The sequence below is a fragment of the Atractosteus spatula genome, chromosome 1 (genome assembly GCF_055471065.1).
Source record: "Atractosteus spatula isolate fAtrSpa1 chromosome 1, fAtrSpa1.hap1, whole genome shotgun sequence".
NCBI lineage: Eukaryota > Metazoa > Chordata > Actinopteri > Semionotiformes > Lepisosteidae > Atractosteus > Atractosteus spatula.
The window spans coordinates 71,486,253-71,509,206 of NC_142706.1; the positions used below are offsets into that span (position 1 = coordinate 71,486,253).

Consider the following 22,954-nt stretch of genomic DNA (forward strand, 5'->3'; position numbering starts at 1 on the left):
GGTAAAAAGAAAATATCACTCAGATTTGATTACACCTTTACTATAAGAATCCAATAGTATCTTTTGCAAACAGTTCTATCATTGTCTTCTGTTCTCAATTATGATGTACACCAGAAATGATGGATCTAAAATAAGATGCATCTGTTGTTCTTAATGCAATTACTTATACAAAATAACATACTCATTATACTAATAATGTCAATAGCTCATTTAATTTTTTTAGGTATGAAAAGAAAATACCGTGGATTTTATTTCAGTACTTTGCAAAATGCATTAAAAATAAATTGAGGTATCAATGCCATCATGTTGGGTTTTTTTACATTTTTTTTCTTCTTTCAAGGTGCTTTGGTATTAATTTGTGCAACTAATTAATTGTTTGCCAAATATTAACAAAAATGCTTTACACCGCTGATAAAAAAGGGTCAATCAGCACAGTTTGGAGAAGGTAATGAATTACTGACTTGATAATCTGAAAAATCCACCAACGTTTTCAACAGACTTCAGATGAAGGGTACAGAAATGCTTAGTTATATGTGCGGTACGTACATAGCCTCTAAACAGTTAAGGCTTGAAAAGTACTTTAGAACCAGCTAAGTATTTTTTCTGTTGTGCAGAAATACAGTAGAGGCATATGAGTTTATTGTTAACTTTACAGACCTTCAAAGATTAACCAGTTAATTTTTACCAGATGAGATGGTTACAAACAATATACAGAAATTAAACTGTGATTTAAAAGGCACCATACAAGCCCGAATACAGCTGTTATTTTTTCAGTGCAGTAAAGAGACAGCGTACACAACTCTGTGTATTCTTTAGTGGGGAGAAATATGAACAGAAAGGAATTCTTGCCTTGGCCTTGTGATTGGCCTTGTGTGGCGAATTAGTGTGTCTGCTGGACTACAATGGTGTTTGTTGGGCACGTCTGCTCAGTTCTGAATGACTGGCCTTGTTGACCCTCAGTGCACATGGCCTTTCAAAAGCACAGTCCTGTGTTTTCATTGAGACAGTAGATAGCACTGTCTGGAGTAACACTGCTTCACATCTAATTTCTGTTCTTGTCCTAGCAATTTTGGCTGCTGTCCTTAAAAGATATTTAAACGGGCAGCAGTGTGGATAGGTGACTTGGGCTCTGAATTCTGCACTGGAGGGACTTGGGTTCAGATTAAAGTCTTAATATTCTTCCCATTTAACTTATCCGGTGAAATAAAGGAAAGAAGCAGTTTCTGATATGCTAAGCAGGTCACAGGTCAAGGGCTGGTATTACTGGGGAATTTTAAGGACAGAAGTACTGTTTGCTCTGTGTCAAGAACTATGGACACAAACTCCCAGAAAACACTGTTAGCTGACAGTAATACTCAAGAAGTGAAGCAGTGTGAAGCAGCAGTGCTAAATTGGGGAGAGGAAATCATGGATCATATACCTAGTAGAGTATTCACAGCCCTGCACAAATTTATTTAAAATACTAAATTCACACGAAACCAGTCTGTGCAACATCCTGGGTGGTCATGAAAGCCCGTCTCTCAGTTTTGCTAGATAACACATGCAGTTGTAGCATTTCATACCAAACACCGTGAGAAGGCAGCTTTCAACCAAATACAGCCTGGCCTCTTGTAAGCCAAGCATCGGGGGAAATTGGTAAGTTCCTTTCAAATTTATTGAATGTTTCTCAGTTATGTACAGTATTTAAAAATGTATGGAACTGCAGTTTTACCTTGATTTGCTCCCGAAATGGTGGTCAGATTACCAAGTCATTGATTGTGTGTTGATATACATGAATGTAAAAGCTTTTAAAGATGCAGTCTCCCTGTACAGAGTTATTCTGTAATGATTATAAAATTTTACGACTTGTAAATAAATACAGTAGGCCTTATGGTTACTTTGCTAAAGTGCTTTTATGTTGGAGAACTCTCTTTGCTGGTCATTGAAGACGGTGGACAGTTACTGTAACTTAATGCTTATCAGCACATGTTCTGGAGGAAATAGTTCCCAGAATTTTTGTCTCTTTGAAGGCCCATTATAACAGGATGTAGACAAATAAAATCAGATAATAACAAGCTATATTGAAAACAAGCTCCTTTTTTAGTCAATGCAAACAGATCAATATTAAGTCAAACCAAACCACAAATCATCTTATCTTAGTTGGGATTGATTGTGATTTGACCATTTTAGTTTAGCAAGTTCCTTGTTTGCTTTCAGCCCTTGTGAATAAAATGTAGAAATACCACTGAAGAACTTAAGTGTTCAGATACTGAGAGCAGCTAATTTTTCTCCTTTGACCAATCAAGAGAGAATATTACAGTGGTTTCCTACTGATCTACGTGACTACACAAAGACTCTTCACATTTCCAGTGCTTTAGAAGACTGTTGAAATACAGATGAGTAAATAGTTACACATTTTGTGTGGAACAACATGTATAGTAAGTGCAGCTTTCCAAGTCATGTCATTTCAAATTCATTTTAGAATTGGACAGAACATGTCTACATTAAGATTTTTGCTGGGCAGTCCTTGCAGGGGTCAGACTTGGAGTCTGCCTGTGAAGGGCTTCCTTGTGTCAGCTGCAGAGATAAATGACGAAGACGTGTTAGAAGAGAACTTAACGTCTGTGTGCCATTGCCCTAAAAAACTGCACTCCATCGAGAGATTCCACCCTTCAAATTGCAAATAGGTTAAACAGAGATGCTGTTTATTTAACTGTGATTCTCTAAGGAAAGAGTTTTTTAACCCTTTAAAATCGGTGAAGAAAACTGTCTTGCTGGAGCAGTTTCTGTTAGCACATTGTTAGACTGAAGTGCAGGTTTTATAAGTCTAGCAAACGTACTTTTTTTCACTGCTTTGAAATGGCCAGTTTTAGAGAATATTCTCATTTCCATTTGCCTTTTTACAAGGGAGTTCCTGCACCTTTACCTGCTGGTCTCTTTCAGAATGACAGCTCTGTTTTGAGGCATTGTTTTCTCCTAGACTGTGCTGCCTGTTTTACAGATTTCTCTCATTGAACTCGGGAGAGGTTAAACTTACTAGTAATGGAGGTAAATCTAAAAACTGTTTTCTCTTTTTTATCAGTTTTTGTGGTTGAATACTCAAGCAGCATGGTCTAAATTGTATTCCTGTGTGATATTTTTGTTTTATTCCATATTTATCCCCTTTTAAAACTGTATGAATGTGTTGTCAGCATTTGTTTTGAGTACTGAACTCACTGTGACTGGTTTTAAGAAAAATCAAGTCATGTTTTAATCAATAATAAATTCTAAATTAACACAATGTATTTTTGAAATTCCCTCTTGTGGGAGAGTGATTCTTAACTCAATCATCGCGAAGTACAGTTGAGTTGTGGTTCCTTGCATCAGATGCATCAGTTTGTGGTGAATGTGAACTATACTATACTGCAGTGTTTTTTCCAAGAAGCTGCTTTTAAAAAGCAGCAACACCCACATAAAATACATAAGGCAGGTGCTTGCACATCAGCATCTTCCATTATGTAGCAAGATCAAAGGGTTACAGATTTTATCAAGAATTCTGTCATATCACAGTTGGCTGCTTTCAACTGTTAGGGGTGAATTTATTCTTTGATATGTCAGGTTAATAAAGAACTTCAAAAGCATGTGTACAGTTTTATGGTTTCCTTTCTTTGCACTTGGCTCTCAGGCCTGGCATTTCTTTATTTATAGACTATATAGCCTCTCACTGCTGCCTAAGATCTGTTAGATTTTCAGAAGCATCTCCTGTTATTATCTGTTAAAAACGACACATTGACTGCTGCCGGGAAAACAAAATCAAAATTATCCTCGTGTAAAGCAAAGGTGGGAAACTGAAATATCTTCATCTGCTTGACATCAAAACACCTCCTAGACTTAATCAAGCTGCCCTGGCAAACCATGTACTGTAAATTAAAGAGGCAGGTGCAGATGGATTTGAACTCCTGGTGGGGGGGGGGAGTCTTTACTGTATCAATATAAAATAAATAAATCTGAGGTATGGAATTCCTAAGGATATGAGAAATGAACAGTGTGTTGAAAGAGTAGTGTACTGTATGTCTAAGTGTCTGGGTTTAATCCAGCCAAGAGAGGAAAATGTTGCAGGAAAATCAAGTTGGAAGCAGCCAACATCTTAGGTGTTGTATTAAGATTTTGAGGTACCCATGGTTTTTAAAATACGGTGCGACACAGAAAATGAATTTCCAAAAAGGAAATGGGTTGGCAGTTTGTCAAATTTGTGTGATATTTTACAGTCCCCCACAACCAATTTGGACTCTAAGACTGACCCCAGGTTAAGTTGTCTCTCACAAAATGTCTGTTTTTGATGTTTATTGAAAGTTTCAACTTCTTTGCAGAGGTTTTGGATGTTAACATGAAGAAGAGAAACTAAGTGTATGCAAATTTCATCTTCCTTTTAAGCTCCTCTTTTTATGTCCTGATTAAATAGATTAAGCCGTGTTGCTATCGACTTCCTTCAAGTTGTCTAAAAAAATACAAGACATGACAGTTGCTGCTATTCTCAACTCTCTTATTTTTGCCTTCTGCTTAAATTGTGACTGTTAAACATCTAAAAAGTAGACAAGGGATCTATTTAATGACAGTTTTTTGCTTTAGGTTCACATCGATATACTGTAAATAAGAGGAGACAGATTGTTCTTGCACATAGGGTAATTGCTAGAAAATCCTGGTTCACTTGTGCTGAATACAGTATGTGCCTGATAATTCACTTGACTTTCCACATAAAATCAAAATACAGCATCTATGTCAAGCATTAAGATAGCTTATATTTATGCTATTAACATCTCCACATGCAACTACTACAGCTGTTTTGAATGTAACTTTAATTTTAACTTGCTAAACAAGGTCATTTCTTTCTTACTGCAACAAATATGGCATCCCCTTGTTACAGGTTTTCAAAGAAGCAGTCTCATAGTACAGATTGTATTACGTAGCTGTGACCATGGCGCGTGTTTCTGAAAAAATGTGTTTTCTTTGTTCTCCAGGTTACGACATCAGGCACACAAGGAGTTATATGCTTACAAACAGGTAACTATGTTTGTAACTGTGTTTGAATGCCCACATTTTTGCTTTTCCAAGTGCTGGGATGTATAAGGTCATTTCCTGTAAAGAAATTTGTGATTTCTTTCATCCTTGATTGTTTTTGGGATGGTTCATCATCGCTCCTTGAATTATTTATTCCCATGAGTTCAAAAGTTAGATGAGGAGGTTTTCGCACACATGTTCAGAACAGTCTTGTTGCCACTGCAGCACTGAATAGCTTTGCGGCTCTGTGAAATATTCCATGTTTAATTCAGAAATTCAAAGAAGCATGTCTTTTGCAAGTTTTGAATATGCACTCAATTTAAAGGCAAGGGTAAAACTCAAACTGCAACTTTAAAGGTCTAATTACAGGGGAAATTTAACACACTTTAATTTTTACGACACTGTGACTAAGCTCTATTGTTACATAAACCCTTGTCAAGGGCTGTTTCGATTTTCCAGCTATTTTTATAGATTTTGTTTTCTCCTTTACTGGCATAGATACTGTATGTGCCCTCACTTCATGAACAAGAATGCAAGACGAAAATGACTACTATTAAATATTTATAGTACCTGTAGTTAGCAAACCCTTCTGTTTCTGATTTCCAGCATTTCACTAATTTCAGTAGCAGTGTTGTGTATAAAGCTGTCTTCAACCCAATATCTTCTTTTTAGCCCCTGTAAGTTGTTACGTTGAGTGCTTACCTTTTGTCTTACTAAAGTCATTTAATATTCAGCTTCCAGCAGGCTTCATAGTCTTGTTGCCTTCGGTCCTTCATTGGTCTGGAATTAAACAAGCACATCCATGTTTAAAATGGTTGTTCATACACATGACAGCTGTTGTTGGGTATATACAGTACTATGCTCCTGACATTTGAAGTTTTATTCGCTGGCATGAAGGATGTTGTCTTCTGACTAGTGCAAACCTAAGTCTTACAGATTTTTCTGTCATTTTTTCAGGTTATTCAGAAGGAAAAGGTGAAAGAGCTAAATCTACATGAGGTGAGCTTGGTACTATTTGTTGATTTAAATGCCTGTGATAAACTGGTGTTTACAGGTCTGGTAAAAAAAAAAACTTCTGAATCACATAACATAATGAAAACAGTTGTGCAGATGTTCTTAGGAAAACCAGAGGAAGTTCTGATGGAAGTTTTTGCTGACTGTGACAAATATATATATTTTTAAATAACATATAAAAAAGTTTCAGTCTGCTGCCAAATGTTTCATATGTCCCTGGCTCACAACAGCAACCTTCATGCATCTGTCCTGACTGGTCAATGTGAGAATATTGGACACATTGATTCTCTGTTGCAGGCTTGCCATGCTTACTACAAAGAAACACTTTTCTTGAAGTTGTTTTTTTGTATATAATAGCTGACTTTGTGAGCGCCATTTAACAAGTGTGTGTGTTGTGTGTTCAATTTGTATGCAAGTCGCGAGTTGCATTCTTTGGAGCTGGGGCTTTTTTATATTGCTGTCATATGAAACTGATGGAGAACTGTGGTTCTTTTCTTCCTCCTGAGAAGCATTAATATTTCTTGTTGATTTTCCCAATGAATCTTCTTTCCTGGAAATGAATGGTTTATAGAGAAAAATAAATTAGGGAATTTTAATGAGGGTTGGTCATGGACTTGACTCATTTGTCAGTTCACTGATTATATAGACTTTGCTCTGTTTTCTTTAATTTTAAGAGGATATCAATAAGTTCTTCACAGACGTCAAGTCTCACCCCCAGAAGATCACATTATGTACTTGAAGTAGGTCAAGTTTGGACACTACGCTGTGTGCCCAACTTGCAATTTTTATCTGTAAAAGCTAAGGTGACCATGGTGATCTGGTTAGGTTTCTTGTTTTTGTAATTAGAATCCAAAACCAGAATGTCCAAACCTCAAGCTCGTATGATAAAAATCCTGTTTATGAAGCAAGTTAACTGATGGAAACACCAATATTTAGAAAGTTAAAATCCAAATCTAACAGGACAATGCGCAATAGATGCATGTTCTTACTGATCGTCAGTCCATTTTTAGGGCTGCTAACTGACAGCTGTTTTAATTTGTGTATAGCAATAAGAGGATTCTGTAAATAATAAGCAGAACATTATATAAGTATAATATTTTTGTTCATGGTATTTTGTTTTCAATGATCAGGGGAAAATGTAGCATTGCTTTCTTTAATCTGTATTAAAAAATCAGGTTTAATCAGTAAAGTATCAGTACAGTAAAGTATAGAACACTGTTTTATAAACAGCTATGTTATTAGTCTATACATGAGTTCTTAGATTGTAAATAAAACCTGCTAAAAAAATCACTTGCTGCACAACACTGGTGTAGCACATGTAATCTATTATAATACATATGACACTTCAAACATGCTTGAATCTTCCCAATCTGTAATTTCAGAAGGACAAAAAACAGAAAAAAGTTCTGCATATCCTTCCTGTATTCTTGAGTTACTGATGTTTATTTAGTTCCTTCCTGAGATCCGAGATCCTTGGTGTTCTTTCATCGCTTGACACATCCAAGCTAATGCAATGTTCTCAGTGATACTATTGTGTCAAGACACACCTAGTTATACCATTTCTTTCCAGTATCATTGGAATGCCATCCATTGTGGTTAAAAAATGCTTTTGCATAGTAGAACACTTAGATTTTTTTTTTAAATATTGTACAGTATCTCTATTTTTTTACACATATAATATGCAGATCAATATATGTTCAACTGCTGTGCCAAAATGTGAGATTAGTATGTTCCATAGGAGTGCCCAGGGTAGTGGGAAGACCTGTCACACTGTATACGTGTATATAAGTGTAAGCAATTATTATTTATTATTATTATTATACTCTCATTCTTAAGGCCTGTAAAGTAGCAGCAGACCAGACCTTTTCCTCACTGTGCTGTGAGGAAATAGAAAAGGAGGCTGCTGTGAGACGTCTCATGGGAGTTATGGTTGTTGATGTATGTGCATCTGGTGCATCACTTCGAGCAGTAGCAGATGGTGTTTCAGTTCGGACACCCTCAAGGATTTACAACGGGAAACAAGTTTTAGGGCACAGGGGTGCGTGTTAGAAATGGTGCTGCAGCTTGTTGCAGCTCAGCTCTCATTATAGCCTGGAGGTGGACTGATAGGCATTCTCTCTAATATTTTTGTAGGCGAGTAACAATTTTATTTGGTAGAGTAATAACATTTCAGAATAACATTAATTTCTTTGCAAAAGCAAAAGTATTCTCTAAACTCATTTGTACAGACGAGTTATTCTGGATAGTTCTTTTCATTATACTGATGGTTTTAGTCCCTGTTTAGTCTTTTTAAATTTTAAATCTACATTGATCTACCTGATGAAATTACATATGTATGATACATTGCTGTTGACATGCACATGCAAAGATTTATTTTACTTCCTTTTATGTTTTTGAACTCTAAAAACAAACCTGAAATGCTTGCATAGATTTCGTTGGGCTCTTGATGTTTGAGGGAGGGAGTTGGGTTTGATGTGAATCAGCCTTTTCTTGTGCCTCCTCCACACTTAACACTAGAGCTTTTCCGGACATTGCTTTCTCCAGCAGCAATGTCTTGGAAAACTGGCTCTGAATTTCTGGCTGTCGCCCTAAAGTCTTGTTTTAGGAGGCAGGATATGACATGATCAGGAGCTTGGAATGCAGATAGCTGGATAGTTCGAATTTTCTGGAGATGCTGAAATATCTTCAGAGGGCCAAATGGTTTACAAAAGGTGGCATTCTGGCATATCATTCTTCCAAGACTTTATTAATTAGTTAACAAATTCAGCTGGTTTTTCCCAGGTCCTGGAATGTTTGTAACTTTGAACAATCCTAACAATAAAACTTAACAAAAGAAGAAAAAGATCTTGTCAGGAGCTTAGTGCTGGGAAACCGGCTGATTGTCGCAGCTGAGAACTCCACCTTCTTGTCCAAGCATGTTGCAATATCCTCTGAGCAACAACAATGATCAAGGGACTTACTCATCAAAATGATCTAAAACTGTCAACATTTCATCAGGGAGGACTCGCACACAGCTCCTCTCTGGAGCCCTGTGGGGTCTGATCTGCACCAGGTAGAGTCTTCAGCAGATTCCAGGATCCTGCCAGTGGGCCAGAAGGGTATCCTCTCTGCTCCCACGAGTCCTGGTCTACCTTTGACCCCCCAACCTGACTTTCAACACCTCAGTGCTACAGCTTAAGTCAGCCCTGACTAAAGATACACTGGTGCACTAGTGCTGCTGCTGAGCCTAGCAGAGAGCCTGAGACTACCCTGGAAGAAAAAGGCTGTCTCCCAGTAGGTCCTGGTGTGTTTCTCTCAGATGTCTGAGCATGTCATCTTTTGTCCTGGTGATAAGTCACTTCCTGCTTAGCCTCCAAAACCTTGATAGATGATCACTGAAGAAAGTCTCTTCTTCCAGAATGGGAAGGAACTGGCATTTTAACCTGCAAGTGAGGTACTTGCCACTTGGGAAGTGATCAGTTACTCAAGAACATGGTGATTTTATTCAGTACATTTTGCGTTTTAAGAAAATAATTTAACTAAATTATTTTGTCGTAACCTCGGTAAAACTGAGTTTTTTAAATGAAAGAGTAAAAATTCCACAAGCCTTTTACATACCCAGAATATTTCACATTTAAATTTTCTATTACAAAAGTCATTGTAATATACTGTATGTGCACATGCACATTGGTAGGCTTTATTTACAAACCAAAGAAGAACTTCATTCTCTAACCCATTATGGTGAGAGTAATGAATTTTACTCTTAACTTATTTTTATAGTTGTTTTATTCCACAACTTGCTCTTTTAGTACTAAATATTCATATTCAGACAGTTCTTTTGGTCTGCAGTTGAAGACTTCCCTGTGAGTGTGCGCACGTTCTTTTTTTTATACAAAAGGCCACCAGACTGAATTTCACTCCACTGTGCACCAGAGGCGGGTTCTTGTCTGAGGTTTCTCACTCCCCGGCCCAGAAAGTCACATGCTTACAGCACTCTGCCGTCCAGTTCGCTCGGCCACCGAAGGGCCTTCGTGCATGGAGTGTCCCACATGGCATCACAGACCTTCACGTAGTTGACTACATGCCTCCTTTGTGTGGCACTTATTAAATACGCGTGCTACAAGTACTGCGAATGAAGAGACAAGACCTGTCCAGGCATGTCTTTATTTTTGTTAATAAAAACTTACATATTCAAATATTGTTGATTCCATGCTATTATTTGCACTTCAGAAGCTGATGTTGGCTCACGATGGCATTCTGCATATTTAATATCGCAGCACTGTCACATATCTCTGGCTGGTCAGCAGAGTTGAAGTGGCAGATCATTAAAATTTCAAACCGCGCCTGACTCTCGCTCTCACCTCTTTGCAACACGATCACACTCATCAGAGGAATGCAGCTGGGATATTGCTGAGAAACCCAGATAGCAATTTTGGAAGTGATGTGAGAATCGACAGGGCAAATTCCAGGCGCTACAGCCAGTTTAGTTCCTTCTGGATCATTGTAGCACAGGCCTGTACACTTGAAATAAATGGGTGTGCTAAATTAGTAAACCACAATCTCTATTTATTGGCAAAGTAATAGCTGGTTGCCACACTCTGTTATAGTACTTAAATTGTAAGGATAAGACAAATGATTGCATTAACAATCAGATAGGCTGAAAGATAACCTTTAATTAGTTTTTAACTTGACCTTTAATTAGTTAAGATCAGTAATAGATAAGATTATCTATTATCAGTTATTAAACCTGTTTTATTGGAAACACTGTGGAATGCTGCTATAGATTATGAAGTAAATACCTCTAATGGGGGAAAAAAGTGTTGAGCTTCTGGTCGGGTTTCTTCTAAAGTACATAGTAGGAGGAGAGACTAAGCCTGTCATGTGAATGATTCATTACCCTCACAGGTGGTAAATTCCACATACTTCTCAGTCCAAAGTACTGTACACCATATAACATTACAGCCAAATCTACATGGACAGGTGGTGAAAAGTCACTCATTGTAACATTGGTGATGATGATCATATCTTGTTCTGTTGTCTTTGACAAGCTGAGTTACAAACCGGTTCAAAAACTCAGATTTTTCTTTCATTGTAATTCTGACATGACCATATATTTTTCCCATACTCTTTATATAGCCTTTTCTCTTTTTATATCAGTCCAAATTCCCTTAAGGATTCTGTGCTGAAAACCATTTCGGTACCCAACAAGATTAGCCATCTCCAATTTCCCATTTAAAAGGTAACTCTTTTTGGCATGGATCTGAATTTTGGTGTGAATTTCCCTAACCTCCATGTTGCCTGGTTCAGATGCTCAGTCTTCAGAGAGAGGAAGCCGGCTGATCTTGCACAGCTTTACACAAAAGGGAAGGGAAGGCGAAACTGGATCTGGGTTTGCCACTATGTTGCCGCTGTAGTTCCATATTGGGTTTTTTTTCTGTTATATGAAGAAATGGGTGATTTTGTTTGCCTTCTGTGTCAAGAACGTCAAGATGTTCCCTTTTTTTGTTCTGTGCTGCTAATGAACATATCGCCCAAGAGAGAGGGCGTCTGCACCTGCAGTTTTTCTCTCAAGGAGACAGATGTTTCCGCAGGGATTTATTTGTTTTTTTTGGCGGCTGAAATGGCGAATTTGCAGTCACACTGCCTGGAGATATTAGAAGCTGGCTTAACTTCAGATGCAGTAGCAGGTCTAAAGTTTATTGCTCATCAAAATGTAATTTGGAGCGATGTGTGCTACTCTGCAAAGAGACAGGAATTATATGCTGACTAAATTCTGTTAGAACCAAGTGAAATTGTTTTGTTTGTTATACTGATGTGCCCATTCTAAAGCCTTATACAGATGCAAAGGTTAAAGTCACCGTGTTTAGTTTGGACATGCTTCAAATGTGGTTTCATCTGAAGTGTTTTTTGTTATTTACATGTGTCCCTTGTCATAATAAAAGTCAAGATATGAGTAAACTATAATGAAACCAAAGCCAGAATAATTATTGCTTTGTAGTTACTGCAGATGTTAAGCATAGAAACTGCCACAGTTCTCAAGTTGAATGATATTACATTTTTATTACAGTTACCATTGTGAGCCTGGGACTGAAGAAACCTAAAGCATTAGTATTTAACTTTTTTTGGTTGCACAGAATTAATAAGAAGGACATAGTAGAGATCTTAAAAAGTTGACTTGAAAGTGAAAGTTTTAAGTAGATGTACAGTACACTCTTCATTAACTTTTAATTCATTTTAACCTGAACTAAACATTGATAACCCAACATATTTTTATTATAAGATCTGTTGACATTTTTTTTCCTTTCAGATCTGTGCAGTTTGTTTGGAGGAGTTCAAGCAGAAAGATGAGCTGGGAATATGCCCATGCAAGCATGCCTTTCACAGAAAGTAGGTATAAACTGGAGCCAATAACAAAAGCATCTGTAAATGGCATGAGTGCCGTGTGACAGTGTAATCTGCCCATGAGTTCTAATTATAGACTTATGTTAATGAGTGCCAAGTGATAGCTCTTACTGCTTTTCTCCTTTCCTGAATGACTAATACACCCTGCTGTGTTGCAGCATTGTTTAGAAATGTGTAGAGTTAGAATACACACAACATAAAAGATTTTCCAGTGGATGTCATGAGTCCACTGATAAATATTACTTTAGTCCACTGATAATACCTGGTAAATTGTTTTTTTTTCCAGGTTAGCTGGTAACCTTTAAAACTGCCAGTTATATTTTGCTTTTATTATGTTGCCATTAGTTTGCAGTCTCTGAAGCATTTCTCAGGCATAGCTGACACAGGTATATTCTGCCTTTTAGTAGATGTTCGTTTCTGGTTGGCAGCCATTTCTAATCTCAGGGTACAAAATTGATCTTTGATAAGAAAAACAGTAATAATAAACATTTTAATAAATATGATAAATATTTTTTTACTGCAACCATTAAAATAAAGGAATTGTGATAAATTATTTCTTGCATCTGTTGCTGCAGATGTTGATCACAATATTTTTGTGAACTGTTAAAAAGAGGTCTTTTTCTACACAGCAAAATATTTTTTGATCTAGTCCTACAAATAATATATTAAACCAGCGCATTGGATTTATTTAGACACTTAGATGTCTTTGTCAGTTAACTAGTTTGTGGTATTTCAGCAATTGACAGTACAGAATTCTTTTCCTTTTTGGAGTATGTTTTATATGTTATACGTGCCTTTCTTAAAAAAAATGAGTGTTTTTTGTGAGTGTTAAGTATTGTAAAAGAAATATGTGCCTATCTAATGAAATAGTGTTCATCCAGAAACTAAGGATACATGTACAGTAAGTATAAATGACATATCGATAGACGGTTTTTGTAATCCTCATTTAGTATAGGTATCACCGTTATCCTCTTCAAATCTTTACAACCCCTCATCTGTCCATCCTGTGGCGATCTGGTGAGAGCTACAGTATATTAAAAATCATTATTGTTGCATTTACATATAAATTGGATCTTTTGCCCTGCTCCCACTTCATGCAGCTCTCAAAAAATAAAAATAGCAAAAGCATTGATAAAATAAGTCTCTTAAGTGGCAACATGCCTGGATGAATCCCGCTGGTATCTGTAAAGTGTTTTCACGATTAGATTGAACAGACTGTGCTTATGAGGATGTTCAGAGACTTCAGTATTTTTCTACCCTTCACTTGATTTGCGCTTTTCAATAACTTTATCCCTGTCTTTCTTTGAAAGCTACTTAGATCTTTGTGGTTGAGTCTTTGCTTGAAATTCACTACCTGATCAATGAACTTCACGCAGACAGGTGTTTTCATTCTTAAATGATGAGAGCTATTATTGTGCACAGACGGAGGCCACCCAACTAGTTACGTGGCTTATTAAAGTAGTTTTATGCACCTACTGTACATTTATTGAGGTGTGCCACAAGCAAGAGCTTTAACACTTAGGGAATTGTGACTTTTATTTTCTTCCTTCATATTAGTTGTTCGTTTTTTGTTTTTTGCTTTGAAAGTGTGGAATAGGTTCAAAGTGTCTTGACCTCCAGCTTTAAAGCAATATGTTGTGGATGTGTATAAGTGTATGTGTGGATGTGTATAAGTATATTTTTAACTGCAGTTTCTCTCGTTACCATACGTGACATTGTGTCCCCCATTAGGTGCCTCATTAAATGGCTGGAGGTGAGGAAGGTGTGCCCGCTGTGCAACATGCCTGTCCTGCAGCTGGCTCAGCAGCAGGGCCACATGGAGCAGCAGGGCCCTTCCCAGCAGCCCCTGCCAGGGGTCGAGAACATGGTGTAGCAGCTTCTGCAGGCCTCAGCGGAAAATCCCCACGTCAAGAAATGCACAGACATACAGTAAAGACAGAAGCAAGAACTTGTTTTCACTATGCAGAGACCATGTGCATCTGCTGCTTCTTTTCTTGCCTTGGTGGATTCACAAAGATTTTTTTTTCATTTTTATTTTTCCCCTATTTGCGGACGATGAAGAATAAATCTTTTCCTCACTGGGGCAGGACGTGATCGTTCGGACTGTTTCACAACCACCAAAGCACTTTCTTTTTTTTTTTCTCGGACTACCAGCGTAAAAAAAAAGAAAAGAAAAAAAGCTGCATTTTATTTTTTAAAGAAACAAACTTTTTTTAAACGGCACTTTATAAAAACTGAACCCCAATTGCTTGTGAAGTTATAGAAAGATCATTTTTGTATTATTATAATTAATAAGGTTATGACTTTTTTATTTAGTTCAGTGTGTACAGAGCCACATGGGTTACATGTAAATTAGAAGGGACTTAACAAAAAGGGACATGCTTTTTAACAGTGGAACGGAAACAAGAGGGGAGAAAGCAGACACCACATAATTATAAAAGAAGCCACACAGGTTTTGTGGTCTTATCTTGTGAAGAGAATGTCGAAGAACCTCTGAGTACTGGAAGCTGGTTCTTTATCCAGAGCAGTGTGGATGTGTTTGTTTCTCCTTATGAAATGTTTTAGGTCATCAATGCTGAGCACAACAGATCCAAATCGCTGAGAGCAAAGCCTTTTTCTCCCCTCTCTGTACGTATCCTCTGTTTCCTTAGTTTTCCTTTCAAAATTTTAAGGCCACATCACCTTGCATGGCGTTTTAAACCACTTTGTAAGCTTGAAGCTCCTTACCAGGTATATTAAAAAAAGGCATTGCTTTCTATCTTTTCAAAACAAGAACCATTTTGCAAATGCTGTTAAGCTCGTGGCCTTTTTTAGCTGCATTGTAATAGAGAAAATGAAGAGTGCAGATCATGTTATGCAGATTATGAGTCTAAATAAGGTCAATGTTTATGCCTTGTACACACAAACGTATTACGATTGCAAGTTCAAGTTTTGCTCTCCATATGGTAAAGGTACATGCCCAATTCACATAGTGACCACTCCAGATCTTGTTCAGAGTGAGCATTGAGTTCGGTTACGTAGTTCAGTTTTTACATGTGCATTAAACGTGTGTATGTCTTACAGCTGAACTAAAACAATCACAAGCAGGTGCTACTCAACAGCTGCTGGTGATGATTTCTTTGTTACCTAGTCATTTGTTTTACAATTTGTATAAAATACATCAGTGAGTAAGAATTACTGGCTCAGCATGTCTCTGTTTAAAATTCGGAGAAACAAAATCAGTAGACAAGCCATCTGTTTTACAGTTCTGAATGAAATGGCATCAGCATTAAATGCAGAGACAGCACTAAATGTTGCACAGTGCCTAAACTGTATTTTTAAATACGTCCGCTAAATGCACTTTACATGTTTGGCTACGTTTAGCTATATTGGACAAGTAGTAATTGGCTATAGATCAGTTACTACCTGTACAAATCACTGTGTGGTTTGAGTTCTGTTGTCATTTTAAACAGCTCCAGCATTTGCTCTATTTACAAAAAGCCCACATGTATACCAAACAACTGTTTTGTAATACAGTCTTTATACCATCTATACCATGTGTACAGTATGTACGAAACATTAGTCTCCATTAATTCGGTTAGTGGATTACAAAGGTCTCAATAATCAATGTAGTGCATGGGATGTTTTTAGCACATCTCGTGTGACTACTGGGCCAGAATTAATATTCGGTTGCTACACTTAACCGATGTTTAAAGCCTGTGTTGGTCTCGTTTTTCGTGCTGTTTTAGACAACCAGCTATCGTCTCATGGAGAACATTGCAGGAAGTCAGAAACTCTCCAAGCCCAGGCTACAGGGATGTGACACTGGGCATTAGTTGGGGAGCAGGAGAGTGAACTTGAAGGCATTAGGTTAGGTTTTGCAGCAAAGCTGATGTAAAAAAACAAGCATTTTGTTGTTACATAAGTACTGGAAGACAGTGGAGCCTAATAATTCGTGACTTGTAATTAGCTGAACTAACACAAGTTTTTTAAAAGGAGATTTCACCAAGGAAGACAGCAATTTAGGTGAAGAATTAAGACACTTTACCTGATGTGTTAAAGATCAATCTTAATCAAAAGAATGAGGTGTCTTAAGAAGGGTGTATAACTGTAGAGTTATCTTCTGGCGTTGTCTGGTGCAGGAAGTTGTGTATTTTTTTTACAGTTCAAACATTTTTATAATACATCAAATTTTTTTCCCATGGTGAGGGTAGCTTATGCAAGCCTAAGTCGTCATTTGACTAAAAAGAGTTTCCCCAAGGAAACCAAAAACCAGGCTGTTTTTGTTAGTATTTAAAAGGTATTGATTTGTTCCCCTTTTCTTTTTCGGGAAAAGTTAGTGATGAATTCGTGAAACTGGCAAACAATATGCATCTCTGCACTGCACGATTCCCTGAGCCCAGAAAGTTAGTAGGAAAGGCTCACCTATGTTTTGTGCTGCATTCTATTAAAGTATCAGGTTATTTTCTTTGCATTTTAACATTAAAATTTGTGCATTCCTCTTTGGGAGAAAAAACAATTTCAGTTCAACATTAAGACAATGTATACAAAAGATTAAGGAACGATCTCATGTCAAATAACCTACAGTATATACAGTAAGTGGGGGGGCTTCATACCAGGGTATTAGCTTCTGCTCAAACATCCTCATTCTCTCAATTTTTGACACTATGCAAGACATCATAGAATCTTTTAATATAGTCGTATTGTCTTATTTTTTTCATAATTTCTATCATGATCTACAGAACGATCAGGCTGCATTGTAAGACCAGGTTTTTAAGTTTTAATTTCATCAAACACTATGGGGAAGTGCTGGAGATACCCTACCCTTTATAGCACACAAGGCATGAATATTTTATTGACTGCAAATTCAGTTAGAAGGGATGTAGAAAAGCAGAAGTCATCCCTTGAGGATTTGTTGTTTTGCAAGCTTTGCATTGTTTGTATCCCAGTTCAATATAGCTGTGCATAGCAGTGTACTGTATCATGTATCACATTAAGTATTGATCAGCATATCAATTCAATGATTGTCCTCACCTGGAGATATTGAAATATTACAGGGGACTCCAAACATGCATGTTCTTATGGTCCCTAGAGTTTTTGTAACCACACTGTGGATCCATAGGACATACAGAAGTGGTAGTCTCCGAGTTAAAGGATTTAGCCAGCTGACATAAAGCTTTGTAAGTGTTCAATAGTGCAGCTGTGAGCATGTTGCACTGAATTGGCTTTTTGATAGAGAATGGAGGGTTTTACCACTTGTTCTGGCGTATTCTTTTGATTTCCGAGTTTGTTTTGTTGTTTTGCGTTTCCTTTTGTAATTGCACTCGGCATACCCTTGCTCACTCATGGGTAAACTGCTGTGTGATACGTTTGAAACAATGGAAGGTACAGTACACAGCAGGGCATGTGTGAATGTGATGTACACTGCATATGGGACTTTACCAACTGTCTCATTGATGTGCTTTTGAGGAACCGGAGTCTTAAATGACCAGGCCCGGAAACCACACAGCATTATGCTTTGGTGCAGATGTGTGCAGTATATTTTGGACAATTAGTCATATGACAATAACAACCCATTAATACAAACTTTTATGCTCTTACATGGGCAAGGATGCAATTTCTTACTTTTTTGTCTAAAGGTTTTTCAAAGTGGAGTATAGGATCAGGAAGTAGGGAAATAAAACATAGCTCACTCAGTGTTTATTGAAGCAGTTGTTTACAGTATGTTTAATATTTCTTCCTTATAGAAACTTAAAAGCCTGGTCTATAAGAGCTGATTAGTGTATTTTAAAATGTTTCCTTAACACAGGAAGCAACGGAATGTGCCTTTAGGTGTCAAAGTACCCTTCAAGAGCTTAATAAACCCACTCCTCTTGGAGGACTGTGTGATTTCTGTGTAATTTGGCTAAATACTGTTCCCAGTTAAGAACATTTGGCTGGGATAGTGACGACAGAGAAGCATTCTCTTTATATCGTCGTCCTGTGTTGTCTGTTAGCATGAAGGCCTTAGGATACAGTTTTACCATTCTCTGAAAACAGACACTTTTTGGAATGGCATAATTGGCAGCAGGTTTCCACTGGCTCTCCAGAGACATAATGACCTGGAGTGGTTAGTTAACAAAGATAATAAAATATGTCCTTCATCCAAAGATAAATTTAAAGTCACAGTTGTATATTTCAAGTCCATTTATATTTATATATTATTTATATTTTTTAAATATCCATTTGTGAAAGAGACACTACATACTGTATAACCAGTTCAAAACTGATTGTGCACCCCTGTAACAAATAAAATGTCTTTTAGTTTCAATGTAGCAATATGCGGTTTCACTACATTTTAACTCTCACACTGGCACCTTAAATGGTAGTTCTGTTTAAGGGATTATGATGGGTAGTCATCAATATATAATGACTTTGTCCCATCACTAGTGCAGATATTGTCCTATAGCTTGGAAGTTTTTCCCCAAACTTGTGCTTACAAAACCCGGAGATGGCTTGGAACAGATATCTAGATGCTTTACTGTGAACCTCGTTTTGTAGATGAGTTTTCACATTGCCTATTATAAGCTTAAACTGTTCATTTACAACACATTCTTCCATTATAGAGGCCATGTGTTGTAGGTCAGCTGAAATTAATGTCACCGTAACAGCTGGCATTTTTGTCTTCTGTGTGGTTTTCCCTGGAGGTGAGAACTGCTGGCTTAGAAACTGTCTCCAAGTGTAGAAATAGTGTGAAAATGCTGAGCTGTGGCAAGGCTGTCCTTTTGTAAGGGGAGAGTTCAGGTATCTGTGGGGTTGAAGGTCAGGAGAGCGTCATCTACGCTCTGCTTCACATTTCTTTATAGAAGATTGTCTGTTCTTAAAATATTTCAACCCTGTGATTTAGCCAGTAAAAGCATTTACCTGCACTTGAGTTCTATGATTCAGGCGTTCCAGGAGACTGAGCCTGGGTCATGTCACTAGCCGACTGTGACTGCTGTTCCCCTAGTGGTGACGCACCCCTGGCTACGTGCTGCCAAAGGCATGGTGGGAATAGTTGTCTAGGGCTCTCTTGGCAAACACAGTGACCCCTGCGGCCTCCTTGGGCATGCTCCCCATCGTTTAGCGCCAAACCTCTGGTATGGGGCTGTGTTCCCCGCAATGTGTTAAAAGACAAGTGGCTCGAACGTGGTGGGGGAGGTAGGTAGGAAAGTGTCTTCATTCTCCCTATGTGCTGTCATGAGGTTCTGGGCTGAAAAAACAAACTCTTACACATGTAGACATTTATACAATGAACATCTAATGCAATTTAATATGAAGTTCAGAAATTTAAATACAGTGAATATACTGTATGATCGTTTATTTTCAAAGGAGCTCCTAAAGAGGTAGACAGCCCATGCTCAAAAGTAAGCCTGCCACATTTTAGAAATATTAAATGGAATGAGCACCACACTGACATCTCAATGGCGACTTTCTGGTAGCGAGCGTGCTCTTAAAGGGCGTGTGAAGATCCACTGGCTGCACAGAATGTGATGTTTGCAGGTCGAAAAAGGAGCACTGCAGTCTCTATTAATGTGAATTACCTACCCATTAATAAGAACATATTTTACAGTTATTTTTAGGTTTGCTTTAAGACAGGCGTGCTGTTGATTTCAGATGTTCTAGACGAGGAAGCTTCTCATAGGGAAAAATTAGAAGACAACATCTGGTTGCACTGCAATTAATGTGTACAGGTGGGAGCATTGCAGTTATAAATAGCCCTCTGGATAAATTCATGAATTCTTTCAAAATGTTCCACACAGGGAACACCAGGAAAGACTTTGAGCACAACATGTTGCAGCCTTACCAAACAGGCCTCTGCATTGTGAATCTGAAGTCTGCTGAATGTTTTCCCCGGGCTGACTTCACCATTAGAAGACATTGTCCCTTTTTTGTGTCAAAACAGTTGAGTGCCACACCTGGTACGCCAATGTCCTGTATTTGATCCCAGTGATTCTTAAATAATGTACCAACTCTGTAAACAATCTGCTAATTTTGTATGCCAGATCCCAGTCCCTGTTGTGGTGGTACCACTTTACCAGCTACTTCTGCAACGTTTCGTAAGCATGTTGGCTCAAAGGAGGAGCCCAGCACATTATTGGAGCTTGGATTTAGACTGGTGTGGCCCATTTGTTCAGAAAGTGTTAAGAGAATCCAGTATTGAGTAACTAGAACTCGAAAGCTACCTAAATTAAACAATTTTATTGTTTCTCCTTCTTTTCCAAGGGCTCCTGACTGTAGAGGGGGGGAATGGGATGCTGGATTATTTATTGACTTGCTTCAGAGGTCTTTATGTATATAACTGAACTTTTTTATAATATCTCATAATTATCATATGAGAAATATGAGACTGTCTTTTTTTTACCATGGTCTGTTAGATCATTTTTTTGTGTGGATATACGTAAAATGCAGCCATTTCACATTCAAAAGAACATTAACCACATTCTTCCTTGTGCTTCAGTCATTAGTTATAATGGGGAAAACTGAATAAGATAAAGAATGTTATATTGAGTGTTTAACAGTATATTTCTGTTTTTGTCTGATCGAGCACTGAACTGTATGTTGTACAGATCGAACTTTGCATTGCTCACATTAATTGTCCATATACGTCTAGACTAGGCACAAAATACACTGTGCATTTTAGTGCTGACATGTGTAAATGGAGAACAGCTGGTGCCCCATCAATTGCTTTGGACAGTTTCCCCATTTTCAACAAAACTTCTGCTCCTTCCTTGTCATTATCTATCATACCGCACACTAGTACTTTGCTCCCAAATGCATGTACTGTACTGTACCTTGTTGTCCCCTGCGTAACTGGAGTGTGGGAGAAGAATCAAATGAAACTACAGGCTTGTCCGAGAAGGAAAGGTATACCTTAAATCTGTCCGAAAGATGCTTTAGAATAGCAATACTTTATTATCTGCTATCATTTCAGAATTAAACAATGGCTTATGTTTGTATAGCATTTTGCTTATAGGTAGAAACCTGCTTCATCCACGACTGAACTGCCGGCCATTATATTTATGAGCAGAGTGTCATTCCTGACCTTATGTTTCAGATGCAAGGTTGTTTGCTCAGACGTGAGTACTGTATGTTGAAGTCTGCTAGCTCGTGGAACCTGACCTCCCTGACCGCTGGTCACAGTGTTATTTTGAATGCAATAGGCACAAGGAATGAATGTGTTCCAAGTCAGTATTATGATGTTCAGCTATTTGTCTGTATCCCTTCCCAGTTTCATATCTTATCATATGATTTCTTTATCATAATACACTTACATAACCAAAAAGACAGTCTTAAGATAACCCTGTGATTGAGTCTTCAGGCTTTCTTTTAGGCACTGATAACATGAAACATTAGAGACTCAGTTTCATAGACGTTTGTAAACTAAGAGTTCTGCAGCAGAATATTTTTGGACACATTCTGTATTTGTAAGCTCTATTTTTGTATATTGCTATTTTGAAACAGAAGTGTTTTTTTTTTTGCTAATTTCATGTTTTATTCATTTAATTAAAAAATGTTGCATGCGATTGACTTGAATTGTAAATAAAATTTACCACAATTTGGAAATAGAAATCTTTTGTGTTTTTGTAAATTCTATACATGCATACAGTATGTATCCTTTAATCTTTTCGTTTCAACTACATGTTTTTATGTTTACAACAACGTGACATTTCCTATCATGATACTTAGGCAATACAAACTACAGTCTTCATATTCAGGTGTACTGTGGTCAACAATCAAATCTTGAAGTACTTTCATACTTTTTTCAAGTCACAACACTATTTTTTTACATTTGGCATTTACTAGTAAAGAATAGAAAGCACTCAAATTATAAAGATATAATTTAATGTTACATTAACGCGTATGCACAGATTTTAAGCAAAGATTCAAATTTTTTTTTCTTAAAAATATATTCACAATCTGTTGTTCTCAGCCTGGGTCAAAATTGAGATCATCTTTCTTAATTTTTGGATGTACTGTATAGTGTAACCTGTTATTAAAATAATAATCTTGCTTAAGCACACTGAACTTGCTGTGACATGCAAATTACAGTATTTCCATGATCTTGAAACGTACAGAATAATTAGCTAAAACCATTCATCTGAGACCAGGTGGCCAAGAATATAACAGCTCAGCACAAAAAGAAAATTGTTTAATGCCAATTACAAGAGCCTGAAATGCAACCCCAGTCAATGTTAAGTTTATTTTGTTTGTTTTATTCTGCATGATTTGGACATAATATTTTGGAACATAACTCATCCACATTATCTGGTGAGTCCATGACTTGGTTAATCACAACCATGCGAGAGGCAGGGATGTTGTGCACAGCGTTGTATGATGAATTGTGTATCTTCCTTCCGTCTGAAGCAGTTACTGCAACAGATCAGTGAATTTTGCCTGGTCTGAATCGGGGTCTGACATCAACCTACATACCCCTCCAACTGGGTTGAAGTGCAACAGTACATAGACAGAACCCCATTTCAAGCTGCAAGTCTTTAATTATGCTCTCCATGTTGTAATTGGGATTGCAATATTAAGATTAAGA

General features: G+C 37.4%; 1 protein-coding gene across 3 annotated transcripts in view; it reads left to right on the forward strand.

The window, feature by feature from the left end:
* Positions 1-21,975, forward strand: part of rnf24 (ring finger protein 24) — a 43,583-nt gene extending 21,608 nt beyond the window's left edge. For all 3 annotated transcript variants that reach the window (XM_088918065.1, XM_088918081.1, XM_088918073.1), the window contains exons 3-6: positions 4,977-5,019; positions 5,974-6,015; positions 12,317-12,396; positions 14,143-21,975. In XM_088918065.1, coding sequence (XP_088774191.1) covers positions 4,977-5,019; positions 5,974-6,015; positions 12,317-12,396; positions 14,143-14,284 — 307 coding nt within the window. In that variant the 3' untranslated portion in view covers positions 14,285-21,975. The remainder of the gene's footprint in view (positions 1-4,976; positions 5,020-5,973; positions 6,016-12,316; positions 12,397-14,142) is intronic.
* The last annotated feature ends 979 nt before the right edge of the window (positions 21,976-22,954 follow it).